The sequence below is a fragment of the Melospiza georgiana genome, chromosome 19 (genome assembly GCF_028018845.1).
Source record: "Melospiza georgiana isolate bMelGeo1 chromosome 19, bMelGeo1.pri, whole genome shotgun sequence".
Lineage (NCBI taxonomy): Eukaryota > Metazoa > Chordata > Aves > Passeriformes > Passerellidae > Melospiza > Melospiza georgiana.
In genome coordinates, this window is record NC_080448.1 from 7352428 (window position 1) to 7365815 (window position 13388).

The 13388-nt window shown below is 59.5% G+C and overlaps 1 protein-coding gene across 1 annotated transcript; it reads right to left on the minus strand.

Moving 5' to 3' along the window:
• Window positions 1-142: 142 nt before the first annotated feature.
• Window positions 143-11045, minus strand: LOC131091467 (ras GTPase-activating protein 4-like). The gene is made up of 20 exons (XM_058037559.1): window positions 10934-11045; window positions 5989-6045; window positions 5514-5627; window positions 5167-5228; window positions 4928-5057; window positions 4597-4678; window positions 4317-4448; window positions 4143-4234; window positions 3486-3609; window positions 3238-3391; window positions 2664-2728; window positions 2356-2468; window positions 2099-2285; window positions 1790-1927; window positions 1387-1701; window positions 1027-1164; window positions 792-927; window positions 605-725; window positions 465-523; window positions 143-264 (listed from the first exon to the last, which is right to left on the minus strand). The coding sequence occupies exons 1-20, from the start codon at window positions 10996-10998 to the stop codon at window positions 143-145; spliced, it is 2406 nt and encodes an 801-aa protein (XP_057893542.1). The 5' UTR covers window positions 10999-11045.
• Between the last annotated feature and the right edge of the window lie 2343 nt (window positions 11046-13388).

Sequence of the window (13388 nt, forward strand, 5' to 3'; positions counted from 1 at the left end):
TGTCCCCAGTGTAACGTCACCAGTGCCACCAGCAGGGCTCTGGGCAGTGCCCGGCCCGTCCCCACGCCCCGCAGACACACGGACAGGCTGAGGGTGGGTACAAAGTGCCTTTATTGCAGGGCCGCGCTCCCCGGCCGGGCCCTCACGTCTGCAGCCGCAGCAGCGCCGGCGCCGGGGGCGGCGGAGGCAGCGCCCGCCCGTGGCAGCGCTCCAGCTCCGCCAGCACCGCCAGCAACCGGCTCAGCCCCTCGGGCAGGGCAGCGTCTGCGGGACACGGAGCGACAGTGACATCCCGCAGCTCCCCTGGGGTCACCCCAACCACCACAGGCCCCTGGGGTCACCACAGCCACTACAGCCCCTGGGGTCACCACAGCCCCTGGGGTCACCTCGAATCACCACAGGCCCCGGGGTCACCCCAGCCACCACAGCTCCCATCCCCAGCAGGACTCCAAACCCGCACCCACCTTCCCCCCGGGGTCCGTTCTGGGCGTGCTCCGGCTCCAGCAGCTCCCAGTACTTGTCCCTGCGGAGAGGAGAGGGCCGGGCCCGTGGCAGGAGGGGAAGGGGCGGCCGGGGCCGTGCGGGGTCCCGGGGCAGGGCTCACCTGAGCGTGTCCCGCAGGCCCTGCAGGTGCTGGAAGAGGCGCTGAGCCTCCACCGCGGGCTCCAGCGGGTCACTCCAGTCCTGCAGGGTGACGCCGTGCCGGGTCCGGTCGCATCCCAGCCCTGTGGGACAACAGTGTCACCTCACTTGGGGACACCCCAGCACCCCCCGGGGCCACCTCGCTGTACCTGTCCTGTCGCGCTGGTGGCAGCAGCTCCACTTGTCGCCGCGGAACACGCCGGGGTGGTAGGAGCGGAGCAGCCGGGGGTTGTTGCCGCACACCTTGCGCAGGGCCGACAGCCACTGATTCAGCTCGTTGACACACTGCGGGGTTGGGGACACTCAGAGGGACGCCGGGCAGTGCCACCACACAGGCAGTGCCACCCCCGGGCTGTGCCACTGCTGGGGCTGTCCCCGCCGCACCTTGCACTGCAGGTAGGCCGTCTCCTGCTGCCCGCCCGTGGCCAGGTAGACCACCTGCATGACGTGCGAGCTGCCGAAGCTCTTCTCCTCCACCTTCTCGGCCGCCAGGATGTCGCCCAGGGCGATGGCACCGATGCGCTGATGGAGGGGACACACACACAGGGGACACAGGGGGCTGTTTTTCCCTTTGGAAGCGCTAACTCTATGGTAAGCAGTTAATGTTTCCAGGGCTGAGGGCTTGGGGATTGACCAAAGAGCGAGAGTTCACGGGATGCTGCATGCAGCTGCCCAGGGATGACCTGTGGCTGTCCCCCAGGCCATGGCCCCGTTGCCGCCCCTGTCCCCCCAGCACGGCCGTACCTCCGCTCCGGGGCTCTTGCCGAAGCCCAGGGACTCCCCGGTGAGGCAGAAATGCAGTTTCTTGCCGGCGGCAGCAGCGAGCAGCGGCCCCTCGCCCCGTGTCTTGTGCACAAGGAGCAGCCCTTCCTTCAGCACGGCGGGCGGGGGCCGCCCCTCACCCTGCTCCTGGCCCTGCTCCTGCTCGGTGCCCACCAGGCGGGTGATGAAGTCCCTCATGCGGGCGGTGCCCTGCTGCAGGGCGGGCAGCAGCGGCGACAGCCACGTCTCCTTGGCGCGCCCGGCCGCCGGCTCCATGTTCCCCACCAGCTGGATGGCCTGGGGACCCCGGCAGCGGCAGCGTCACCCCCGGCTGGCCCCAGGGAGAACCGGCCGGGCACCCCAAAGGCCAGCCCCGGTGTCGCACCTTGGCCAGCAGCAGCAGCGTGCGGCTGGTCCGCGCGTCCGCGTGTGCGGCCCGCAGCTGGAACAGCCTGGGCGTCATCACGGCCGGCGAGAAGAAGCGCAGGCACAGGAAGCTGGTGACAGCCACAAATTTGGCGTGCTGTGACCGCCGAGGGGTGGGGAACACACGTGAGGGTCTCTCCCAGCGTGGGACAGCCCCACAAACAGCGATGCCCCGGTGGCCGGGGCTGCTGCTTGCCCGAGAGGGGCACCGCACCCAGAGAGCGCCGTCCCCTGGGGATGTCCCTGTCTGACCCCGCTCCGTCCCCACCTGGTGCTGCGGGAAGCGCTCCCCGACGCGCTGGAAGAGCTGGCGGAACGCGGCGCGGATCAGGGGCGGACACGCCGGGGCCGACCTGACGATGGCGTCCAGGAGCTCGCCCAGGTAGGACTGGAGGTGCTGCCGGCCCTGCTCGATCACCTCGCCCTCCGTCTGCACCCGGTGCAGCCCCGAGCACCTGCGGGCACCGCCACCGTCACCCCCAGCGCTGGGGACAGCCCTGCCCTGCCGCCCCACGAGCCCCTTACCCGACGTCTTTGATCTCCACCTTGCCGGGGTCCAGCTCCACGTATTTCTTCTCCTCGAACACGCGGGTGATGGTGGGGCCCAGGACAAAGTGCAGGTATGGCATCCCTGTCACCTGTCAGGGAGCACAAAGGGGACAGGAATGGGCTGCAGATTTGGCACCTGACACCCCCAAGGTCACCCCGTGGGTTTTGTCCGGCCTCCCACCCCCAGGGGAAGGCACAAGCACAGCAGCTCTCCCATTCCTTCTCCTGGGAACAGCCCAGGGTCAGAATGATCTGGGAAGAGCAGGTTTTGGGTGGTGTGGCACCTTGAGGAAGGACTCCATGGACTTCGAGGCCAGAGAGTTGCTCCGGAACAGAGTGTTGGGCTCACCTGCAGAACAGGAGAGGGGCCATGGCCTGGGGGACAGCCACAGGTCACCCCTGGGCAGCTGCATGTAGCATCCCATGGACTCTCTTTGGTCAATCCCCAAGCCCTCAGCCCTGGAAACAGTAACTGCTGACCATAGAGTTACCCCTCCCAAAGGGAAAATCAGACTCCCCCACGGACTTGGTGTCACAACTTCCTCTGGTTTCTCCTTCCCCTGTCACTGCCCCATGGAGGCAGCACCTGCAGCTGCAGTCATGGGCTCATTCCCAGAGCCTGTGCCCCGCCACCCTGGCCACTTCCATGGGGGTCAGGGGGATTTCCTCACCTCAGCCCACCTGCTCCTCCACCAACCCCAGCCCATGAGCTGCTGGGATGAGCCCAACAGATTCCACAGTGTGATGGCTGAGCCTCAACCATCACTCCCAAAAAATCCCCTCAAAGAGCCCTGGAGGTTTTGCAGCCCCAGGAGATGATAAAGAAGCCTCCGGGTCCACTCCCCATTGCAGCCTTACAGGGCTTGGCCAGCTCCAGCTCAAAGAGCAGGTCCAGGAACTCCTTGACCAGCCCCTGGCCCAGGAAGAGTTTGACCAAGTTGATGGCGACCTCCTGGCGGCACTCGGCCGTGGCGGTTTCGTCCAGGAGGGTGACCAGGTGCACTTGGCCATCCTGGAGGGAAGAGGCACCATAACGTGGCAGCCCGAGGCAGGCACAGAGCTGGGAAATGTGGGTGCCCCAGCAAGGCTGGGCATGCACCCCTCACCTGGCGCCCCGACTTCACCTCCTGGCACAGGAGCTGCACCAGGGGCTGGTAGCACTGGGAGGGAAGAACTGTCTCGTCCCGAAGCTTCACCTGCAGCTGCAGCGAGCCCAGGCTGCCCCGGCGCCTGCAGGAGCACAGGGAGGGTGAGGGATGGATGGATGGATGGACAGGGATGGACGGATGGACGGACAGGGATGGATGGATGGATGGATGGATGGATGGATGGATGGATGGATGGATGGATGGATGGATGGATGGACAGGGATGGACAGGGATGGACAGGGATGGACAGGGATGGATGGATGGATGGATGGACGGACAGGGATGGATGGATGGATGGATGGATGGATGGATGGATGGATGGATGGATGGATGGATGGATAATGGATGGATAATGGATGGATAATGGATGGATAATGGATGGATAATGGATGGATAATGGATGGATGTACAATGGATGGATGTACAATGGATGGATGTATAGGTGAACAGAAGGATGGATGGGTGGATGGATGGATACTTCACCAAGCAGGAGGCAGCCTGAGGCCAGGCTACCCCTCCAAAGTGATGATGCTTCCCAGGAAAACCCCCCTCCCTAATGCCCTGAGGGCACTGGGACCACCCCAGCACACCCCAACACCCTGTGCCACCACTCACCCATCCTCTGTCGGTTTGGACTTGTCTGGCCACAGCCTGAACCACCCCTCCTCCTGCTCGGCCGCCTCCAGCCCCTGCACGCTGAACACCACCTGGGAGAGAGAGGAAGGCAGGAGAGGGCTGGGTGTGCAGCTGGGCAGGATCCTGGCAGCACAGGAATGGTTTGGGGCTCACCTTGCCCAGGAAGTCGTTCCTGCCGACGAGGTCCCAGTCCCACACCTCCACACAGAGCTTCTCCCCAGCAGGCTCAGCCAGCTCAAACTCAAAGGTCTCGTTCCAGCGAGGGTAACAGGATTTCTTGACCACCTGCAAAGGCAACAGCTTTGTCCCTTTTGCTGGGTGGGTCTGTCCCTCAGGGACACCAGGCTGGGGATGCTGGGGGACGGGGATGGCTCTGGGTTTCCCCATGGATGGATTCCCCCCGCAGCCCTGGCACGGCTGCAGCCGCACTCACGGTGCTCTCCTGTGTCTTCCCATTGTAGCGCAGGCGGACAAAGGGGTCAGAGGCACCATTCCGGTCCTTCCTGGCCAAATCCCTGCCCAGAAGAGGGGGAACTTACCAGCAACCTCCCAAAATACCCACAGGCACCCGTGACACCCATCCCCTCTCGGGGAATCTCAAGATGTATGTCCCAAAGACCCGCAGATGAGGTAGAGCCTGCCCCAGCACCCCCAGCACCTGCTGGGTGATGAAAGGACCGGATACACCAGGGAAACTGAGTCATGGAGCAGCACCCATGTCCCAGCTGCACACACAGCCCTGTCACCCCCGTGTCCCCTCTCACCTGGCCTCCAGCACGGAGCAGCGCAGCCGCCGGCTGCCCTGGCTGCCCAGCACCTCCACCCGCAGGTGGATCTCCCCCTGCACCTCCTCATCAGGGTCCACCTCGCTGAGGCTCATCCAGCCACTGTATCCTGTGGGAAAAGGGGGGATCCCCACAAAGGGGTTGTTGGGGAACCCCTCAGGACCAGCTTGTCCAAGGGGTGGGTCCCTCCTGGGACCTCCCAGCCACCTTTCCCCTACCCTTGGGGTGCTCTGCCAGCATGTCCCGGGTGATGCAGACCTTGCCAATGATGTCATCACGGCTGGAAAACAAAAGTGGGAAGCAGGACATGGCATGGGATTGGTGCTCAGGTAGGACAGCACCCACTTTGGGGGGACAGGGGCCACCTTGGTGTGTCTGTCCCCATGGAGCAATCAACCACCCTCTGCTGCCAGCTGGACAATATCCTTGGGAGAAAACTTCCCCCATCTGTGTCCCAAAGCCAGGGCAGCATGGCCAGGTGGGGATTCTCAGGTGTCAGCACCAGGCTGAGCATGCAGGGAGCCAAAGCCACCAAAGGAGTCCCCAGGCTGAGCCCCCAGCACACCTGAGGGCATCCTCGTCCATGACGTAGATGGAGATGCTGTGGAAGCCAGGCTGGAGCTGCACCTCGTATTCCTCCCCCCAGAACGGGGACAGCGTCTTCCACACGGTGGCAGTCCTGTGGGGCAGGTGGCACTGGTGACACAGGGCACAGGGCTCCCTCCCAGGTGTGCTCCCCAGCTGGGGGCAGCACCCAGAGTTTGGAACCCTCAGCTGGGGCAGGGATGAGTCTCTGTCCCTGTTCTTGTCCTGTCACACAGGGGTGGGGTAGAGGGGAGGGGGCCATGAGCTGTTGACACTGCTGTGTCTGCAGGAGCACCTCAGCCCAAAGCAGGGAATAATAATGAATGATAAATAACATTAAATAAATATATTAACAATAATAACAATAATGTGCCTGCAGCAGATGGAGACACCTGCCAGGAGCGAGGTTTGGGGCTCAGCAGTTTTAGGGCCAGCCAGGGAGCAGGGCCACCCACCTGATGATGGCCTCATCGTCAATCTTCACGATGCAGTAGGGGTCACTGCTCCCCGTGCTGGAAGGACAAGGGACAGCCCTGTCAGTGCCACAGCCACAGCCTGGCCACCACCCAGCCCACAGGACACTCCCGGCCATAGTGACCAAAGCCTCCAGCCCTGACAGCCCCCACAGAACAGAGCCCAAGCCCTGAGGGTGAGGCTGAGGCTGCCAGAGGCTTCCATGGGGACACTTGGCCACAGCTGCCAGCACAGGGTGACCCTGGCCTGGCCTCCAGACCGGGGACACTCCTCCCTGACCGTGTCCGGCCGCTGCGTCCCGCTGCTGCCAGAAGTGGCTTTTCCTCTTCCACGCAGGAAGGCAAGGAGCAAACAAACCCCACCCTGTCCCCAAAACAGCTTCAGGCTGTACCTGCAGCCCAATTCCACACAGCAGGAGTGAGGCCACAGCAGCCTCCTCCAGCCCCAGGGTGTCCCCAGACCCCCAGCACTCCCACAGGGATGGGGACAGCCCCAGGGACACCCCCAGGGATGCAGAGGGTGTGAAGGGCAGCCACCAGCAGGCTTTGACCACGCTTCCTCCCTGGCGACAACATGAATCACCTTTGCCAAAAAATAATCACAGTTTTACAGCTTATTGCCCTGCTCCATCAGAAACAGGGTCAGGGGTGGGCACTCCAGCCAGGGACAGAGGAGCCAGGACCTGGGGGGTGGCCAAGGCCATGGAAAGCTTGTGGCTCCCATCCCAGTGACACACAGCAGCTTGGAGCATGGAGAACTCATCAACACCGACCCCAGAGGTGCTGTCAGGCAGTGTCCTGGGGAAAGGGAGGGTGCACAGCTGGGGGGACCCCAGGCACTGAGGGATTTCCACATCCCCAATCTAGAGAGGCTGAGAGGCAGCTGCTGAGGGGATTGAAAGGGTTTTGGGGACAACTGAAAGAATTCGGGGGAATCCAAAGGGGTTTTGGGGGGACTGAAGGAGTTGGAGGGGACTGAAAGGGTTTTAGGGGGGACTGAAAAGGGTTTGGGGGGAATCAGAAGGTGGTTTGGGGTATTCAAAGGAGGTGGGAGGGGACTGAAAGGGTTTGGAGGGGACTGAAAAGGGTTTGGGGGAATCAAAAGGAATTGAAAGGGCTTTGGGGGATTCGAAAGGAGTTGGAGAGGACAGAAACGGTTTTGAGGAGGATTGAAAGGGTTCTTGGGGGGAATCAGAAGGTGGTTTGGGGGAATCAAAAGAGGTGGGAGGGAACTGAAAGGGTTTCGAAGGGGACTAAAAGGGGTTTTGGGGGATTCAAAAGGTGTTGGAGGGGACTGAGAGGATTTGGGGGGGGGACTGAGAGGGGTTTTGGGGGATTCCAAGGGGGTTGGAGGGGATTTAAAGGGTTTTGAGGGGGACTGAAAGGGGTTTTGGGGGAATCAAAAGAGGCTAGAGGGGACTGAAAGGGTTTGGGGGAAACTGAAAGGAATTTTGGGGGAATCAAAAAGAGGTGGAGGGGATTTAAAGGGTTTTGAGGGGGGCTGAAAAGGGTTTGGGGGGATTCAAAAGAGGTTTTGAGGGAGACTGAAAGGGTTTTAGGGGATTCAAAAGAGTTGGAAGGAACTGAAAGGCTTTGTGGAGCTCGCTGCCCTGCTAACACAGCAGCAGGGATTTTCTCTGGGCTGTGCATCCCGGGTACCACGACAACATCCCCGCTCGCAGGCGCTTCCACCCGTGCGGCCCCGCGGGGCTGGAATGCAGCAGGATGCCAAGAGCCGCTCCCGCTCCCTGCCAGCCCTGCCGAGAGGGTTTTTAAAGAGAAGATTTTTAAAGAGAAGATTTTTAAAGAGAAGATTTTTAAAGAGAAGATTTTTAAAGAGAAGATTTTTAAAGAGAAGATTTTTAAAGAGAGGATTTTTAAAGAGAGGATTTTTAAAGAGAAGATTTTTAAAGAGAGGGATTTTTAAAGAGAGGGATTTTTAAAGAGAGGGCTTTTAAAGAGAGCCGCTAGTGAAATGCCACCCAGCAGAGCCCCTCGCTGACATTTCCTGCCTTGTGCAAACCACGGGCGCTGCCGGGAGCGGGCAGGCGGAACGGGAGCAGCTGTGCCCGCTCCAGCTGCGCCCGGCAACGCGCGGGGACAGCGGGGACAGCGGCAAACCCTTGTCCCCAGCGTGGCGACAGCCAGAGCGCCGGGAGCCACCCGGGCACGGGCATCCAAACACAGGATGGGCTGCGGGAGGAGCCCGGGTGAGGAGAAATCCCCGCTCCAAAGGCTCCGGCCGCGCAGCATCCCTGTCCCGGGATGTCACCGGGGATGTCATCAAGGATTGGTGGCGCGGGGCACCCGCGCTGCGTGCGCGGAACGAGCTGGAAAGGGGAAGAGCTTTGGAAAGAGGAAATGAGCCCAGCACTGGGGGAAGGGGGAAGGAACCCGCAGCCACCCCTCGGGCGGCAGAGCCGCGGAGGGATGGAATTAAAAATTAACTGGTGGAGGCAGCGGAGCTGGTGTGCCCTGGGGGGGTGGTGAGAATGAGTAAATAAAGATTTAAATAAAAAATGGAACTGAAAGGGAAAGAAAAAATAGAATGGGAAATTGAAGGGAAATAGAATTAAAAAAAAAAAAAAAAAAGAAAGGAAAATAGAATTAAAAAATCAAAGAAAAATAAAAGAAAAATGGTGTAATTTTTTTTAAATAATGAAAAATAAAAGAAAAAAGAAAATCTAAGAAAAATAAAAGAAAAATAAAAGAAAAAACCTAAAGAAAAAAGAAAATAATAAAATAAAATAATAAAATAAAATAATAAAATAAAAATAAAAAATAAAGGAAAAAATTAAAAATAAAGTAAAAAAATAATATAATAAAATAATAAAATAGAATAGATTAAAAGAAAAAATAAAATAAAAAATAAAATAAAATAAAATGATAAAATAAAATAATAAAATAAAGTAAAATAATAAAATAAAATAATAAAATAAAATAATAAAATAAATTAATAAAATAAATTAATAAAATAAAATAATAAAATAAAATAATAAAATAAAATAATAAAATAAAATAATAAAATAAAATAATAAAATAAAACAATAAAATAAAACAATAAAATAAAACAAGGAATAGTAAGTGAAGAAATCAATAACAACTAAGTGAAAAAAATGAAAAAGGGCAAAAATGAAGTAAAAAATAATTTAAAAAATAATGAAATAAAAAGTTAAGTGAAAACACTGAAAAATAGAATAGATTTGAAGAAACTAAAGATGAAAAATTATTTGCCTTATTTATTATCCTAACATTAAAAGAATCCAATAAAATAAATAAATAATAAAACAGAAATGAAAATAAAATAAATTAATATAAATAATAATAATAAACAATTAAAATTAATACTAAATAAAGCAAATTTAAACATTAAAAGCCATTGAAAACAATCAGGCAGCCCCCTTCCCTTGCTTTCCTGGGATAAAGACGAGGGGAACATTTGGCAGCCTCAGCTGGGGGAGCTCCCGTAACTCCCTGAGCCAAATCCTGTGGGATCTGAGGGTTCCCCCCGGGGATTTGGGGGCGCTCCATCACCCCCGGCTGCCGCCAGCAGGGGCTGAGCTGGGGACACCCCGCGGAGGGAACTCCCGGAGGAAAGCAGCGATCCCAGAGCGGTGCCAGGGCAGGGAACCGGATCCCGGGGCAGCGGGGAGGGGGCCGGGGCAGCCTCGGCCAAGGTCGCGCTCGGGTTTCCCTCCCCGCTGTCCCAGCCCAGCGCCACGTCCCAAAGGCACCGGTCCGGAAAGCTCCTAAAACCCCCCAGAACCTCCCAAAAGCCAGAGCTGGGTCAAGCTCCGGCGGGGAGTTGTGCCAAGGGATTTAAAAATCAGGCCCTGACACACGGGATTTAAAAAAAGAAAAAAAAAAAAAGAAAAAGAAAAAAAAAAAAAAGTCATGTTTCTTTCCTTGTTTATCCTCTTTTTCCATGACGGCTGCAGGGATTTTTGCTGGTTTTCAGGCTGCTCCTCAGCAGCTTCCCGCTGCCTTGGTGGCGGCTGGGGCCACCCCGGTGTTGTCCCCACATCCCGCCCCACAGGGATCAGAGCGATGAGGAGAGAGAGCACCGGGAATTTCTGGGAGGGAAATCCCGAGCCGAGGGCGGCCCCCGGTTCTCAGCCAGGTGCGATGGAGCCGGGGATGGACACAGCCCTGGGGCAGCCCCTGCTCCTTTGGGGACCGATGTACCGGGTCCTGCTGCCCGCCCGGGGGTCCCTGCCAGGGTCCCTCCATGGTGGGGACAGCCCTGCCCCAAAGTGGGAGCGCTGCTTGGGGTACCCCAAACACGGCTGGGGGCAGCCCACAGCACGGGGGGAAACCTCAACCCTATCCCGAGGGGTGTCCCCAAATCACAGCCCTGCTGAGGGAGCCCCCAAAGCGCCAAGAACTGCTGGGGGCGCACAAAAATGTCCTGAAGGGAACCCCAAAGCCGCACTGGCGGAACCCCCAAAGCAAGGAAACAGCAAAGCCGTCCTGGAGGAACGCCCAAAGCGAGGGGGATTCCAAAGCCACCCTAAGGGGAACCTCCAAAGTAGGTGCACTGCTGGAGGGGTACCCCAAATCCACCCTGAAGGGAACCCCCAAGGTAAACACACTGCTGGGGGGGGACCCTAAAGCCACCCTGGGGGGAATCCTCAATGCGGGGCGATTCCAAAGCCACCCCGGAGGGAGCACCCCGAGGGGTGACACCCCAAGAGGGGATCCTGAACCCACCTGGGGCTGAGCCCCTAAACCGCATGCATGGCCAGGGGGCCCCCAAACCATTCTGGGCAAGCCCCCAAGGCAGGGAGGAGGCTCTGAGGCCACCCCCAGGGTGGGGTCCCCATCAGGGACCTGTTGGGGGGACACCCCGCAGCCCCCCTGGGAAAGCGGCGACTCCCTGGGGATGCCCCCGCCCCGAAGCTCCCCCGGCCGCCGCGGGGGCACTCACATGTCCTTGGCGGGCAGGTTCCTGCCCTCCACGATGCGGATGGAGAGGGCGCTGCGCCGGGCCATGGCGGGCGGGCAGCGGAGCCGAGCGGAGCCGAGCGGAGCCAAACGGAGCCGAGCGCGGCCTCGAACCCGCGGCCCCGAGCACAGCGCCCATGTGCGGGCCGGCGCCGGCGGCCGCCAATCAGCGTGCGGGGGCGGGGAAAGGGGCGTGGTCTAGAGCGAATCCGAGGTGCCCATTGGGTGATGCTATCGGCTGTCGGCCAGGGGGTGTGGCCTGCGCGGGTGGGCGGGGCCGGGCTCTCCGCGCTGCCGGGGTCCCGCGGGGTCCCCCCGGTCTGTCCCCGACTCCCCCTCGGTGCCCTCGGTCCTTCTGTGTCCCCGCTGTGTCCCCACTGTGTCCCCTCAGTCCCCGCTCTGTCCCCGCTCTGTCTCCGCTGGGTCCCCTCGGTCACCCCGCTCTGTCCCCTGGGTCCCCCCGCTGTGTCCCCTCTGTGTCCCCGCAGGGTCCCCGGTGTGTCCCGGCTGTCCCCTCGGTCCCCCTCAGCGCCCAGCATGTCCCGCAGCCCCAGGGCATTTCAGCCCCCGCCTGCCCAGCCCAGCGCCCGCCTGTGTTGGACCGAACCCACACCGAACCCCTCCGTACCCCCCGAACCTGGGGGGTGCAGCATCGGGTGTGCTGCTCTGCACCCCAGACTTCCAGCGTTTTACTGATTTTTAACTATTTTGTTTGTTTTTAAAGTACTGCAGCGCGCCCCAGGACAGGCGGCATTTCTGGGTGCTTGGTGCCCTAAATACCAGCGGAGGGTCGGGGAGCCCCCCATGGCCAGACCCCCCCCGGGCACAGCTGGGGCTCAGGGCTGTGCCGGCCGAGAGGGTCCTTGGCATTTCCGCCGCGGGGACACTGCGGGGACACTGCGGGGACACGCTGGGAACACGCTGTGAGCACACCGCTCTGTCCCTGCCGCGCTGCCCCTCTGCCTCCCCCGCACAGGGCACAGCGAGGGGACAAGGTGCTGTCCCCGCCACCACCCCACGAGCCTCACCATGCGCCATCCCCAGCCCCACAGGCGGTCAGGGCCACATGTGCCACCTGCAGCGACACACGGGTGGCAGGTGACACGGGTGACACCCCCACAGCCCTTTGCAGGTGAAGCGTTGTTTTATTTACGGGGTGTGGGGCGGAGAGGACCCGCGACTGCCGGATGGAGCCATCGCTCCGCTGCTCCCACGCTGCTCCGGCAGGAGTCAATCGCTGGATTGCTCCATCTCCCTCGGCCGGGCTCCACGGAGGCAGCGGGGAGGGCAGGTTGCTAACACCCCCCTGGGTGGCACAAGGACAGCCCGGGAGGGCGCTGTGACCGGCCGGGGGTGCCAGGGTGACGCTGCCCTTGGCGTGGCGCCTGCGGGGACAAACGGGGCTGGTAATGCTTGTGTGCGATGTGTACAGGTGTATTTACACACATCTGCCCTGGTACATGATGTGTATGATGTATTCACACACCTGCCCAGGTGTATGATGTGTACAGGTGTATTCACACACCCCTGCTCAGGTGTATGATGTGTACAGGTGTACTTACACACACCTGCCCTGGTACATGATGTGTACAGGTGTATTCACACACACCTGCCCGGTGTATGATATGTACAGGTGTATTTACACACACCTGCCCGGTGTATGATGTGTACAGGTGTATTCACACACCTGCCCGGTGTATGATGTGTACAGGTGTATTCACACACCCCTGATTGGTGTATGATGTGTACAGGTGTATTCACACACACCTGCCCGGTGTATGATGTGTACAGGTGTATTCACACTCACCTGCCCGGTGTATGATGTGCACAGGTGTATTCACACACCCCTGCCCAGGTGTATGATGTGTACAGGTGTATTCACACACCTGCCCGGTGTATGATGTGTACAGGTGTATTCACACACACCTGCCCCGGCCCCACCCACACCGGGGTCGTCTCCAGCCCCAGCGGGGTCTCATCCTGCCCGGGCTGCAGGATCAGGGCACCCCCAGCCCTGTGATCAGCCCCGGAGATCCACACCCCACTGTCGGATCAGCCGCGATGGATCCGGTCCCTTCCAGCCCGGGATCAGCATCAGCTTCCCCTCCCCACCAGTGCAGGATCAGCCCCACACCCTCAGATCGGGCTCTGGGACACCCCCGGGGCAGGATCAGACACCTTTTGGGTCCCTTTTGGGGTCTCATGGCTCTCAGAGGAGCCCGAGCTGCCCCCAGGACAGATGGAGTCATTTTGGGGTGTGGGAGCCCCTCCTCTGGGCTGGGTGTGGGAGGATCACTGTGGGATATCCATCCTTTATGTGGGATAAAAGGGGTTGGAGGAACCCCCCACATCCACCACCCCCTCCCGGGGCATTTCCGCGCCTCTCACCCCCGCACCAGGGCTGGGCTCGGGCTCCCCGCGCTGCCCTGCACCCAGGG

Coding starts and splice junctions, on each gene's coding strand:
- LOC131091467 (XM_058037559.1), bottom strand. CDS start 10,998: ATGGCCCGGCGCAGCGCCCTCTCCATCCGCATCGTGGAGGGCAGGAAC. Junction 5,229..5,513: donor ATGGACGAGGATGCCCTCAG/GTGTGCTGGGGG, acceptor TTTGTTTTCCAG/CCGTGATGACATCATTGGCA. Junction 2,286..2,355: donor GTGGAGATCAAAGACGTCGG/GTAAGGGGCTCG, acceptor CGGTGCCCGCAG/GTGCTCGGGGCTGCACCGGG.